The sequence below is a fragment of the Artibeus jamaicensis genome, unplaced genomic scaffold (genome assembly GCF_021234435.1).
Source record: "Artibeus jamaicensis isolate MK-2021 breed Jamaican fruit bat unplaced genomic scaffold, CSHL_Jam_final contig_456, whole genome shotgun sequence".
Classification (NCBI taxonomy): Eukaryota; Metazoa; Chordata; class Mammalia; order Chiroptera; family Phyllostomidae; genus Artibeus; species Artibeus jamaicensis.
Window position 1 is genome coordinate 7,290,917 of NW_026521839.1, and position 13,462 is coordinate 7,304,378.

Below are 13,462 nucleotides of genomic sequence, written 5' to 3' on the forward strand. Positions count from 1 at the left end.
TTATTCTAATAAAACTTTATTTTTTCAAACACAGCCACAGAGGCAGGACCTCATGTTTAACACACACACAGACTTATGGATTTTTTTTTAATATAAAACAAAGTTTACGAAAATTTTTTTCCACTTTTTGTATTTGTAATCCCATTAGCACAGGGACTTTGGCAGCAGGTGGGAGTGAAGGGCAGCTGGAGCTGCCACCGGGCAGTCACTGGGCACAGGAGGAGAGCACCAGCCTGGGAGTGGCTTAACTCACACACGCAGGAATACTCACCTACTGGTCAGCCACACCACACACACAACACAGATGCAGATGTCTACCCAGTGTTAACCACAGCCCTAGAGAGGTGCGCTCCACTCTGGGTAAGCCCAATATGTGAAAATCCAAATAGTCAAACAGCTAAAGTAGAGGGAGTTTGCTTGCTTTACAAAAGAAGCAATTACAGGCTGCTTTTAAATGGTCAGCAGTCCAAATGCATCAAAGGTCAGAGGGTGAGGGGAAAAAGGTCCCAACTGTAAGGAGGGAAAGAAAGAGATGAAGCCCTTCAACCCTGCCTCAGTTACCCACATGTGCTTGCATCTACTTAGAGAGTGAGAGGCAGGTTGTATACAGCCTAGGCAATCTGATAAGAAAAAAAGGCCAGCTCAGAATCAATGTGAAGAGCCCTCTCCAGCCCCAATACTAAATCTATCTAGGGGAGGGGAGTGGGCCTGAGGAAAAGACCACTGGCTGAGGTCACAGCACTTAAAAAGACCCTGCAGTGCCCCCAAACAGAATCCTTTGCAGAGCCAGTAGTGCTTATGGATTATAAGCCTGGTTCCAGAGCTACTGAGAAAAAAAGAAAAACTTGGTACCCTCCTTCTGACTCCTAGAACAAGCTCACTGTCCTGTGAAAACTCGAGATCCTGGGGGTATCATGATGCTCTACTGTTAAGGAGCAACTGCCTTCCTTCCCTAAGGCTACGCAAACACACCTGTCCTCAAGTTTACTCCCATGCACTCACACACACTCTCTCACACAATTTCTCCTAGGAGGCTGAGTGAAACCCCCCACCCTGGCCAAATTCTAAGACACAAGTGCCCTTTGAAGCAAAGGGGCTAGTGAAATTCCCCGAGCTGGGGTCAGCGGACCCCTTCCTTCCCTGCCCACTGCTTTCTCGGTGGCAGGGATACTCACACTCAGGGCCGCCATGGGAAGGGTCTGTTCTGGGGCCGTCCCTCCCGCCACCAGCTCTGTTTATCTTGTCCTGGACAGTCTCTCGGCATGGTCGAGCTTCCTGGAGTGAGAAGATTTCCGGCTGCCCTGAGTCGGAGCCCTCAACTCACCCCCATTCCCAGGCTGGGTCCCCAGACTTGGGGCCTCGACACTTGTTAGTAGCCATAAGAGAGTCAGTCTGTGTGGCCCCAGGAAGTAGCCTCTCGGTTTTAGTTCTCCTCAATCAGATTCAAGTCCAGGTCCCCAAAGTCCTGCTGGCACAGTGTCCTCTTGCTCAGTGCCTGCCGCCCCCACCGCACGGACCCTTCCTCCTCTTCTTCACTCTCACTCAGCACCTGGGAGGAACCCCCAATGGGGCTGCAGGAAGCAGAGAGGGGCGGAGGGCTACAGGCCATGAACCACGGCGGAGAGATGCTGCTGCCTTCCCGGGCTGTTTCTTGGAGACAGACACCTCCTGAGTATGGTTTCTGTCAAACAAACAACAAAGTTAAGAAGGCAAAGGAAGATACCAACATCTCAGAGCACTCTGGCTCAAACTGTATTTCAAAGTGTTCCTAGTTACTATTAAAGGCAGAAGTCCCAGGCTTTAGGGTGAGGTTTATGAAGCCCCTGATAAAAATTTGAAAACTTCAGTGTACAATTCTTTGAGGAAAGAGTCCATAGTTTCTATCAGAGTCAAGATTAGAAGCTCATTTATAAGCTTCATGTGGGCAGGAATATCACCTGCTTATTTCACTACTGTACTGCCAGGGCCTAGTCAGAGCCTGGTACATAGCAGGTATTCAGTAAATGTTTGCTGACTGGTTGAATGGATGACTCTGTGAATAAATGTTTCAGTTCTGAGAGAGGTTTGTGACCCAGTGGTCTGAAAGGAAGAATATGAAAAAGTGGGCAAGTGCACAAGACAACTGCACTCACACTGGGAAGTCAAAAACATTTGCTGAACAGATGAATGTTGCAGCAGCCTGTCTTAAACTCTCTCAGATGCACTTAAAGCAGTGAAGGGCAAGTGGCAAAACCAGCCTTGAGCACAAGGAGGGGTGGGGCAAAGATAATGGCACTTAATGGCTTATGCATTCTGAGAGGAAAAGTGACTCTAGCAAAACAATCTGGGGTCTCTGGTGGAAAGTTTAACATGGGTTTCACCCCAGTTTCTTTGGAACCTCCAGGGCTGAGAAGTTTCACAGAACATGGGACTTCGGAATTCAGTGCTAAAACCACTGAATTCTGGGCAAACTGGGCAAACTGGATGGTAAATACCCTAGTGAAAGCTCGGATGGAAAGGAGCTCCAGGGGTGGCCCTGCCAGGAAAGCATGGGGCTAGGGCAGCCCAAGAATGAAAGAATGGAGTCCCCCTGCTCCCCTCCAAACTTCCTTAGTCTGGCTGGTCCCACCTGATTCATCTTGTCAAAGTCTAAGGAAGGCCGCAGCCGCCGGGGGTCCTCCTCGTGGCGCCGCTTGACTCCAGCTTTTCGGGCATCCAGATCACAAGGCTGCGAGCGGCTTCGGGGAAGGTTTCGGAGGCCTCTAGGTCGCCAGGGCAGCTCTGGGGAGGACGCAGGGGAGCTCCGGGCAGAGGGCAAGAAGCGGCTTGCCTGTGGGCCCAGGCTGGGCGACAAGGAAAAGCGGCGCTGGGGTGGGCAAGGTGATAGGGATTCAGCATCACTCTCCCAGGAGCCACTTTGGGGGGAGGCAGCGCAGGGTCGAGAGGACTCTTGGGCCAGGGCCAGGCTGAAGAAAGGGGGACTGCAGGGTCTGTGGGCTGGGGCACATTGAGAAGAGGCACTGGGAGCTTGGAGGAACCTGAGGCTGGAGACCCGCTTCGGGGGGCTCTGGTGAGGCACCTGCGGCCCACCCCCTCCACCACTGCCTCGGTGCTTGATGGGAGTCCACAGCTTGGAGGGGGCAGGCCGCCACACTGGCTGCCAGCGAGACAGGTCCACGGGCACTGAGAGTGAACGGCAGTGCCTCTTGGATGGAGGGGCAGGGGGCACGGGAAGCTTCTCTGGGTCAGGGGGCTCAGGGCTTAGGACTTGGGAGAGGGGCTGCTCTGGTGGGGAACTTCCCCGGCTTGGTGGTCTGAGGTGCAGGCTTAAGCCTGAGGGGTGGTAGCTGAGGTTGAGGCTGTCCTGGAACTCTGCACAGGAACAGCGGGGCAGGCCCCTCCAGGAAGCACCTTCTGGAAGGCATTCATAATAAAAATAGTATTAATGATAGTTAATATACTTCTAAGAGATTACTATGTGCTCCACAATGTAACTGAGAATTTTATGTGAGATTTCCTGAAAACCTCATTAAGTAGCTATTATTATTATGCCCATTTCACAGATGACAAAAGTGTATAATTTCCCAAAGTCATGCAGCAATCAAATGACCAAAGCAAGATTCAAACCCAGGACTGCCTGATTCTTAGGCTAGGATTTTTAACCACTATGCTATTCTGCCTCTATTATGAGGAACCATGTGAAACTAAAAATATACTCATGTAGTGCCTTGCCACTCCCTCTCAAAGGTAAAATGATAGAAATGTGTGTGCACAGTGTGCCCTGCTCATCCCTCACTCTACTCAACCTAGACCTACTTTGCTCCCCAACCCCACAGCCCCAGGTTATGAAAAGAAGGCCTATGTTCTCCCTTCCTTAGCCTTCCCCCCTTCTCATATATCAAAAGCACCAAGGTTTATTAAGTAGGGAGGTAATCAGGCAGGTAAGAGATCACTTTTATTCCTAGAAAGGGCAAACAGGATGCAAAGGCCCTTTGATGGTAGAACCTTGCTTGGGTACGTTGATTCCCTTCCCTAGGCCTGCTCTGAAATCCAAACAGATTCAGAGACTGCATGGTGGAAGAAGTGGACTAAAAAGAATCGTCACTGCATTCTAACCAAAACCCTCACTTTTAGGAGGCAGCTCATTAAGGGACAAAGGGGCCACTCCAAGTTCCTCTGGCTAGCTGACTGTACTTCTACAGGGGCTAGACATTTGGAACAACTAATAAGTATATGAAGTCATACTCGACAATGGAAGAAATCTACACTTCACATTTTTGGCCAACAGTTCTGCCCCCTGCTAATCTCTATGAGGGCACAGACCATGTGTCCTGTTTTGTACATACTGCACAATCCCCGGGGCCCTCAGCAAGTATTTAATAAATCAGAGGAAGAAGTTGAATGAAGATGCTTTTGACAACTGACCTCCCTTGCCAGGTATTCCACAAAAGGGAATGAGCTGCACAGCAGCCTAGCAGCATGGGCTAGAGTTCTGGCTGTACAACAGTGACACCTCCGCCCAGATGCCCCCATGATCACAGGCCCTTTACTGAATAATTCATAATCTAGGAATTTATGCCTCGGGCACATTTTCACATGTGCAAAATGACATAGGTACAAGGCTGTTCGCTATGGTTTTGTTTGGAAATAACCTAATATGCATTAATGGGAGACTGATTAAACTATGGTCCATTCCTACAATGCAATAACATAGAGCTATATAAAACCAGGAAATGCTCAACATTACATAATGATATGTAAAATAGAGACAGTGCCAATCTCAGGAGGTGGCCCTGGCAAGAAAGTTGTGGAGACAGGATTCTTAGTCCTAGTCAATGGAAACCAATGAAAGAAGTATGTGGATGGAAGCATGGGCATACACACATATAGGCAAACACACAATACCTTACCAGACACAAGCTGGAAAGGGTTCCCACAGTTGGAGATGTCTGCATGATCAGGCAATGGCTAAGAGAGAGAATATCCACCATGATTCAGGTTCAGAATACAGATCTCCAAGAAGCCCTGTTCAGCTCACCCGTGAAATTCCTGGGCTAGAGGGATGTTAGGGACTCCTAAGTGTTCTCTTCTTGTCTTCCCGAAGTTAGTGAGTAAAATAATGCACACCTTCCAATATCTCAAACCCTTCTCCACCCAAGTGTTGGTGTCCCTTCTCTATCAGTGGAAAAATCCCTGTCCCTTTCCTTTTGGGCGGGGGTTTTTGAGCTTTTAGTGGACTCTTCCAGTACAAGTACCATGACTCATATAGCACAGGACAAGGGTGAAGTAGTACCAACAAAGAGCCTCTGAAAAAAGGGGGAGGGGGTTGTGAAGAAGCAGGAAGACTGGTCTTTTACCAGACTGATGCTGAAGCGTGTGCATTTCAGCTCATCCAGAGTCTGCTTCTGTAGCTGCTCAGTGATCAAGGTTATCATGATTCTCCCCGGGATCTGACTTGCACACTTTGGAGAAAGTGATGGATGTCTTCCCTGTTGTTCTTCCACACCTCACTCGTGAGCCGTCTTCTGCCACTGCAGCACCATTCTAGCACCATTGGGACTTCCCTCTCCAGTCATGCCTGCTGAGTCTGCCAATTACAGAGGGACCAGCCCCAAGTGATATTAGAGATGTACCTGGTCCAGAGATGGAAAATGCATGGCACACACACCACAGCATCCTTAAGCCAGGCCTCTGGCAGACATCAGCAGAGATCACAGCTCTTTCCTGCTAAACCTACACATAGCCTCAAACACATTCTAAGACCGACAGTCCAGATATCCAGTAAAGTGAACTGCAGTTGGCAAGCACGTTGAAACCTATTTGCCACTTCTAACCTGGGTCATGCTTTGCTGTCTTCCCAGAATACTAGCACCACTTAGAAAACAGCTCAAGTGAGAGAGAGAGATGACCAAACGGTTACTTCCATTCTCATTAGCCTAATATTTTCTTTATCTTCTAGTTAGAAGCAAAGAGAGATACCGTTTTCTAAATTACAGAAATAATAATAGGGAACAGGGAGGAGGAATGGTTACAGGAGTGACTTTCTACTTCAGACGACAGTGAACAAGGTTTTAAGTTCTTCCTTAGCCTGAGCAGCTGGTATGTTATAGTTTTCCAAAAGAGGCTGCATGTATTCTCTTATAAAATGAGAAGAGGATAAGGAAACGATACAAGCGTAATTCCAATTACATTCCAACTCTACAGATGTTAAAAACAACTCTATGACTTTATTCAAACTAAATTTTTAGCCTGATCTGACTCTAAGACCAGGAATACAAATAATCAAGACTCTTCCTCAGGTCAATTGTGGTAGAAATATACTAGTTCTACCAGAGAACAGGCTCTAAGGCCACGTTATTGCCTGAGGGGCCTTACTTAAGGGAGGAGGGGAGGTTAACCTCTGTGTCTCCTTACTATTTTTTTTCCCAGAAATGACCAGCAGGCAGACAGCTCACCAGAGGGTATATGCAGCATTTGCTAGTAGAGAGAACAAACTATCAAGAATCTTAAATCCTGATCCAATTTGCTGAGGCAGTTTCAGCAAATCACTTAACCCTTCTGGGTCTCAGTTTACCCATGCAGAACAGGCAGAATAATCTTAATCTGTCACATACAGCGTAGCACACAACACCAAAATGTAAAAAGCATACCATCTGGCCTATACAAACCAGAGGTCCACACAGGCTGTTTCTCCACTCTGTTTGTTGTTCTACAAAAGGCTCAGAATGCCACAAGTGATGACATTGTTAAGATAAAGGCAACGGGGTTTATGTATTTGGTTAGATATCAACTTCCATCACCTGAAAACCAAGAGAAGCCCAAAAGGGCTCTTCTATGACCTTGGGGGCAAGATCACTTTCCACTTTTACAAAAAAGAGAATCACCCCTACCCTATTCCTACCTCAGAGGGAGGCAGGCCACACAGAAAAGCAAAGAACTACATGTGGATATACTTAAGAGTTTTTTGGAAAAAAGGTGTGGGAGAAGTCAATCATTATTATAGTTAACTATCATTTTCATGCATAATTATTACAGCCCTGAACAAAGTTCCAGCTTCCTGAGAGCTCCCTTCAGCTGCTTCCCCTATGTTCTTGTGGGAGAAGCTAAGCTTATAACACTTCTGCTCTTGGTTTCTTAACTCTACCCTCAAAGATCAACCAGAGGGGGAACCTAAATGCAGACTTTTACCCCAGAGACCCCAGACTTCAGACTGCCCAGTCATGAGGAGCAAAGAGTGAAGTAAAACTCTTTCAAGCTTTTCATGAGGTATTTGGCCAAATAGCAAACTCCCAGCCCTCTCTCTGGGATCTAGTGAAGAGAGTGATTTCGTATTTTTCTGCATTTTAATTGTTGGGATGAGGCCACACACGGCGGTAATTGGAACAATGCAACTACCACCACGCAACTGATACTCTCAGCCTGAGTTTCCTAAAACAGGCCAGGCTGAGAGGGGGAACAGAACGGAAGCCATAAGGAATCAAACCAGGACACAAAAGAAGGCAAACCAGCTCTGCGAGGGGCCTCCTCTTTCTCAGGCAGGCATAGAAAAAAGTGCAAGAAACCCTCTCTTGCCGCCTTCCTTCCTCTTCCATTTTGTGTATTTGGGAGGCAGAGAGCCCTGAACGTTCACTTAAACAAGTTAAAACTTCTCAGCTTAACTGGCACGGGGCTCAGCCTTGCATAGAGCAGCAGGCCGCTAAGGCCCTCTCCACAACCCCACCAGGCCCAACTCTCAATTCAGGCTTTCCCTCCACCACCGGCCCTCTAAAATAAAGGTTGGACCCTCACCCCATCTCCTATTGGATGGCAGTAACCCCAGACATTCAGGTTTCAGGGATGCTGAGGTTGTACTGAAAACTGGAGAACCTAGGATCAAGTCAGGCTAAGGGGGAGGAGAGTCACCAATCCCTGGGGACCTTCCCCCAGGTCCCAGCCCCACATCTCTGGGGGACACTGAAGGAAAACATGAGGGAAGCAGGGAGGCGCAAGAACTGGTAAATGGGGACCTGATTGCTCGTCCCCCATATGGCTCTAGTGAGGATAGGGGTGACAAGTGGGGAGAACCCCTCCCCCACTCGGATGAAGAAGCAAAAGGCTAGGCCCCCTCCAGTCTTCAACCTCTCCCTCGGTTGCCCTGGCTGTCCCCGCGGGGTGGGGCATGGGGCGTCCGCTGGCCCCCGGTGGGGGGACACCAGGGCTCGCTCAGGGGGCTCGTTGCTCCCCTGTTCGCAATTAGCTTCCATCATCTGGCCGTGGAAGAGAACTCAGGACGCAGGGGATGGAGAGGGTATGGGACTTAGCACTCAGTCACCCCCTCCCCCACTGGGTCCCGTGCTCTCCCCGCGGAGGCGGACAGCGAGGCCCCGCCGCGCGGCTGCAGGGCTGGGATAAGGGAAAGAGGGAAGGAGGGAGCGGAGGCTGAGGTGCCCACCCCGAGGCCCGAAAGCCACCTGCCCTCCGCCACCTACCGCGGCTCCTTCAGCTCCCAGGGCCGCGGCCGGAGCAGCTCTGAGCGCTCGGTTCGCCCCACGGTGCCCTTAAAAGGCGCCGGCGCGAACCAATGGGCCTCTCAGGAGAATGGGGGAACCTCTCGGGTTCACAGAGTCCCCCTGAACCGTCCGCGAAGGCTCTAGACTCCCATTGTTTCTCTTTCAAACTCTTTCTTAGACAATACTGTCGGGAAAGAGCCCGGCTCTTTGATTTAAGGATGAGGGCGGTTTCCTCACTATTGACTCACCCCCTCCAAAATATTGCGGAAGGTAGAGGGGCCCAGTTAGACGAATATCACGAAACCCGCGGGGGAGGCAGTGTCCGACGAAGGTAAACAAAGCCATCTCCTCCGCACAGCATTTCTACACCGGCCCAAGTACAGCCCTCTAATAGGTTTGGGCCGCGTAAAAGCTTTAGACAAGGTCCCTCTCACCTGCTCTCCAGTCCCACCTTCTGCCGCTGCCTCCCTAAAGGAATCCCCCTCCTCCCAGCAGAGGACCTGTCCGCGGCGTGGAGGCTTCTGGGAAGTGTAGTCCCAGAGCCGATTAGGGCCTGCTCTGAGTCCCAGGAGCCCTTATTCCAGCGGCCGGATCGGCTCAAACCCTTATAAATCCAGTACTTACAACAGTTGGGGTGCTGTTCCCATTTGGTTTTGTAATTAGCCCTCACCGAAAACACTTTGTAAAGCTGAGGAGGGCTCAGGGCTGTTCACTCCTTCCCCTCCCTCTACGCACCGCCCCCCCCAACAGGATGAGGTAATGGGATTGTGATTATGACATCATAGGCGGTTCGATAGCTCGCGTTGGAGGTGGTAGGGGCAGTACGGTGGTTACAGCTGACTACTTTCCTTAACACAGGGAGGGAGGCTGATGGAGAAAATATGTTGATGGTTTTGTATTTCCTCTTCAGGTAGAATAAATCACCTTTTATTAAATTGCCATCATTGCCACCACCTCCCACCTCAGTCAAAGTTTAAGTCCTTTTTGAAGAGACTGAATGTGAACGTAGACGTTAGTAGATGAAGAGGTTGGGGAATAGCTAGATGGTTTCTGGTTCTTATGTAAATTTGAGTCTCATCTACCAAAGAAGGTTTAGAGAGATAAGCAAAACATGGAAAAGGAGAGGTTTTAAACAAACAATGCCTTCATATTGTTATCTCTTTGTAGGGCAGAATATTAGATTTATTTTTTAATCAATTGGAAAGTAGCAGTCATGCAAGTAAATCCTCACTACTAAGCAACAAGTCCCCTGAAAGATTTCTGTTTTCCCTAAATATTTTGTTTCCCATTCAGGTCTGCGACAGATAAGTAACTGTGATTAGTTAGAAAGTAGAACCAGGGTGTGTCATCTTCACAGAGCCAGGGAAGGGAGGAGTCAGGAGCCACCAAGTCTGCAAACTGGAAGAGAAAAGGGAAAGTTAGGTACTTATCAAGAAAATGGGGCGAAGGGAAGATGTACTTCACTTTTCCTTGCCCTGCACATTTCCCCCTGGACAAAAGAACTGGCAGGGGCCATAAAGTTACAGGAGACATGGTTTCCGATAATTGCTATTGTGGAGCACTTACTATGTGCCAGGCATCATGCTACGTACTTTAAATATGTATTTAAAGTACATATTTTTGCTTATAAAATCTCCTTATTTGACAGATGAAGTGGCTGGAGAGGTTAAGTGACTTCCCATGTTGTAGACAAAGGTAATATTAAAAAAGCAGTCTGAGGTTCTAAAACCCTAGGTCTTCACCACTAGATGATCCTCCTCTTTATTATTAACCATGCTTACTAAAGTTAGATAATTGAGTATAAGAGGTTAAGTTAGCATTGCCTCATTTGCAAAACATTGAAGAAACTGAGAGTTAAAAAAATAAACCCTGCATGTCAGGTTTCAGGCTTTACTTCAAAAGATTATGCCTCTCATCAAGTATAAAATATCCCCCAGTGAAGTTGAACTCCCCGCTTTGCAAACTGTAATTATTCTTATGATGCCACTCTTAGATCTCAAGGGGCTTTTTTGTTTTGTTTTGTTTTTTTACTCACATCATGATATTTTTTCCTGCTGCTGTATTTTCCTTCTTTTGTTCTTGGAATACTACCTTGAATCCCATCTTAATTGTGACCTCATGGACCAGACCCCATCTCTGTCTGACCCTACACCTAGCAACAACTCCTCTGAAAGATGTCTGTTTTCCCTAAGTATTATGTACCCCACTCAAGTCTGGGACAGATAAGTAACTGTGATCAGTTAGAAAGTAGAACCAGTGGTGGGGATCTTCAGCTCCAGGGAAGGGAAGAATTTCAGCAGAGGATACTACCTGGCCTCCCTTCCAGTCTCCATCCAGATTATCTGAGGGTTCCAGGGGCTGGAGCCAGTAATCCAGGAGGTCATCCAAAGGGGTAGAATCCATTGATTCTAAGAGACGCTCCATTCCCTGCCTAGGAAGGCAGCAGAGTTAGAGGAACATGCACCTCATTCAGACTCTCCCTTTTCAGGCAGTAAAAGTTAAAACTCTGCAAAATGGAAAGAGGTAGGGCTCAGTCTACCACTCAAGAAAGGAACCAAGAATAGTGCACATACCCCTCAGCTCCCCTGCCCTGCAGAGGCTGGCTGGGGGGGTCCCAAGAATGGAGTGCTCTTCTCCACTGCCTGATTTGGGCATCCCAGGAGCGGCGGCTGTATCTTCTGTTTTTGTTTGGTGTTTGAGGATGAAGTCCTGGCTGTCGTTGTGCCCTGGCAACAACAAATATGAGTGAGACTGAGGTCAAGGTAAAAGGGCACAGCTCACTGCTTATCACAATGAATCAGGAGGCTCATTAGGGATTCTCTGAGAATAATGTACGATCAATGCCCTTAGTCCAACAGAAAAAATAAATTTTCAAATCAGATTAAACACCAAACTTCCTAACTCCTCAATATTCTTTCATCTGGGAAGGGTAAATTAAATATTCCAATTCCCTCAGAAGTCAAAAATACATATAAAAGACAGTATTTGGCATCCCTTTTTGAATACATTCTATCTTTCCATACACCTAGTTTATATATATGCATGTAAACTTACATATAATTAGCCAAATATATTGCAGTTAGCCAAGTCAGCTGTAGGCATGAGGTAAAAATGATTGGAAAGAAAAAAATTTCATTAGCAAACATGGATAGAGGGTTTTTGGGGTTTTTTTGATAGATTAAAAAATCTTATGTATGACTTGTTCCATTTGAAAAAAATCTTGGAAAATTAACCTCAGGGCTAGATTGCAGGAGAATTTGTTTTTGTAATGCTGCAAGTGTGTGAGGCCACTCAGATTCTGGTATATTTTTATCATCTGACATTGAACCAAAGCCACTTGACTGACACTCCTGTTGTGACTATCCACAACTGCACTCACTTGGGGACCTGCTGCAGAAAGCACTGGTAACCAGCTGTGCGCTTGCCATAATCTATCTGCTTTTGCCGCCGCTGTAGGACGATTTCATCTGTTTCTACCTCCCACCTGTGGGGAAGTATATGGTGGTCACATGAAGTGTGAATAGTTATCAAAGCAGAAACCAACTCATCCCACACTCCGTTAATCCCCAGTCTGGTTTTCAAACTCACCTGGCACGGCAGGGCTCGGTGCTGACTCCCACACTCACCATCTGTATCCTAGAGGGCAAAGACTCTTCACACAGCTCCTTCCTGGGGAAGCAGACAGTACAGATGAAAAGGGTATTAGGTCAATACCCAGCTAACTAAACTGCACCTTTCAGCCACTACCACCACCAAGATCCTGATATCAGCTAAAGGTTGTATTTTTGACTTTCTGTTTCTCAAAGAGAAAGGTTGCATTTCTGATTTGTTTCTCAATGTGTAGTCTACAAGCCATCTGCATGGGTAGCATCTGGGGACCTTGACAATTCCTGGGTCACATTCTAGACCTATTGAATCATCACTTTGGGGCCTATATTTTAAAGAGCTTCCAAGGTTATTTTAAACATTTTTTATTATAGAAAATTTCAAATATACAGAGAAGTAAAGAGATTAGCATAATATTTTGCTACTCAACTATATACTCAAAGCATTATTTAGGAGCTTTTTAGAACCAAAGAATCTTGGGCCCAACCCAGACCTACTGAAGCAGAATCTGCATTTTAACAAGATCCCCAGGTGATTAGTATGCAGGTTAAATTTTGAGAGCACTGATAAAATAGACCCCCATTTAACCATCTCCCAATACTCAAGGTCGATCTTGTTTCATCTATACCCACCACTGCTCTACAGGATTACTTAAAAGCAAGTCCCCCAAATTAAGTATAAATTCTTAATATCACCTAATGTTCAAATTTTCATAAACCAAATTTTGAGATCCTTTGGATTGTGATAAGGATTATGCCAAGAGATCATTCAACTCCCCTGCTTTCCCTGAAAAGGAATTTCCTTTACTCACATAACCTAGCGTCTTTAAAATGCTGCACACTAAAATGGAGATCTTACTAGGAAAGCTCTAGGAAGGGACCAATGCCGCTTAGCATAAATACACACACCTGCCACGCCCCAGTATCTGCCACACCCAAGGCAAATGTTCCATCTCCAGCGGAAGGCTAGCTAACCAAGAGGGAAAAGTCTGTATAATACACGAGAAAGAAGCAAGGAAAAAGAAACGTCTAAAACATGCTAGCATCCAGGCTAATCCTTCAGGTACTAAGTTAAGCACAGGACGTCCCTAGCGCGGTGCAACTTAAATCTCCCGGGGTCGAGGGGCAGAGCAAAGGGAAGGATCAGGGTGGGTGAGGCGATTGGCCACAGGGAAAGCCAATGGTGCTCGAGGCTTGTGTGGGGCGGGGCTTATTGCGCGGTTTGCCCTCCGCTAGTGGGCCAATTCGCATCCTGCTCTGGCTGAGGGGCGGGGCAAATTTTGCTCCCTTCAACGCAAGCCTACGCCCCCGGTGGTGGACGAGACAAACCATTGGCTGAGAGGGTTCTGGGCGGGCGCGCAAAGATTGGCTGATTCATCTTACAGAAGA

General features: G+C 47.4%; 2 protein-coding genes across 5 annotated transcripts; both read right to left on the reverse strand.

Annotated features, from left to right (window-relative positions):
* Positions 1-8,965, reverse strand: FAM53C (family with sequence similarity 53 member C). Of its 2 annotated transcripts, none has more exons than XM_037147640.2 (5): positions 8,903-8,965; positions 5,337-5,566; positions 4,890-4,947; positions 2,609-3,393; positions 1-1,681 (listed from the first exon to the last, which is right to left on the reverse strand). In XM_037147640.2, the coding sequence occupies exons 2-5, from the start codon at positions 5,412-5,414 to the stop codon at positions 1,424-1,426; spliced, it is 1,179 nt and encodes a 392-aa protein (XP_037003535.2). In that variant the 5' UTR covers positions 5,415-5,566; positions 8,903-8,965; the 3' UTR covers positions 1-1,423. The 2 variants fall into 2 exon arrangements, with proteins under 2 accessions (XP_037003535.2, XP_037003534.2); XM_037147639.2 differs by lacking the exon at positions 8,903-8,965 and adding an exon at positions 8,448-8,844.
* Positions 8,966-9,682: 717 nt separating this feature from the next.
* LOC119051052 (oocyte-specific histone RNA stem-loop-binding protein 2-like) lies at positions 9,683-13,180 on the reverse strand. Of its 3 annotated transcripts, none has more exons than XM_037147643.2 (6): positions 12,983-13,180; positions 12,057-12,137; positions 11,848-11,952; positions 11,042-11,194; positions 10,779-10,899; positions 9,683-9,866 (listed from the first exon to the last, which is right to left on the reverse strand). In XM_037147643.2, the coding sequence occupies exons 1-6, from the start codon at positions 13,117-13,119 to the stop codon at positions 9,738-9,740; spliced, it is 726 nt and encodes a 241-aa protein (XP_037003538.2). In that variant the 5' UTR covers positions 13,120-13,180; the 3' UTR covers positions 9,683-9,737. The 3 variants fall into 3 exon arrangements, with proteins under 3 accessions (XP_037003538.2, XP_053522474.1, XP_037003539.2); XM_053666499.1 differs by lacking the exon at positions 12,983-13,180 and adding an exon at positions 12,886-12,925; XM_037147644.2 differs by lacking the exon at positions 12,983-13,180 and adding an exon at positions 12,770-12,847.
* Positions 13,181-13,462: the final 282 nt, after the last annotated feature.

What these genes read in the sequence shown, in the direction of transcription:
- LOC119051052 (XM_037147643.2), bottom strand. Translation starts at nt 13,119, where the DNA reads ATGCTAGCATGTTTTAGACGTTTCTTTTTCCTTGCTTCTTTCTCGTGT. An exon ending in CAGATACTGGGGCGTGGCAG is followed by an intron (nt 12,138 to 12,982) that starts GTGTGTGTATTT and finishes CTGCTTCCCCAG; the next exon opens with GAAGGAGCTGTGTGAAGAGT. An exon ending in CAGGGCAGGGGAGCTGAGGG is followed by an intron (nt 10,900 to 11,041) that starts GTATGTGCACTA and finishes CTGCCTTCCTAG; the next exon opens with GCAGGGAATGGAGCGTCTCT.
- FAM53C (XM_037147640.2), bottom strand. Translation starts at nt 5,414, where the DNA reads ATGATAACCTTGATCACTGAGCAGCTACAGAAGCAGACTCTGGATGAG. An exon ending in CACGCTTCAGCATCAGTCTG is followed by an intron (nt 4,948 to 5,336) that starts GTAAAAGACCAG and finishes TCTCTCTCTTAG; the next exon opens with CCATTGCCTGATCATGCAGA. An exon ending in CCCTTTCCAGCTTGTGTCTG is followed by an intron (nt 3,394 to 4,889) that starts GTAAGGTATTGT and finishes AATGCCTTCCAG; the next exon opens with AAGGTGCTTCCTGGAGGGGC.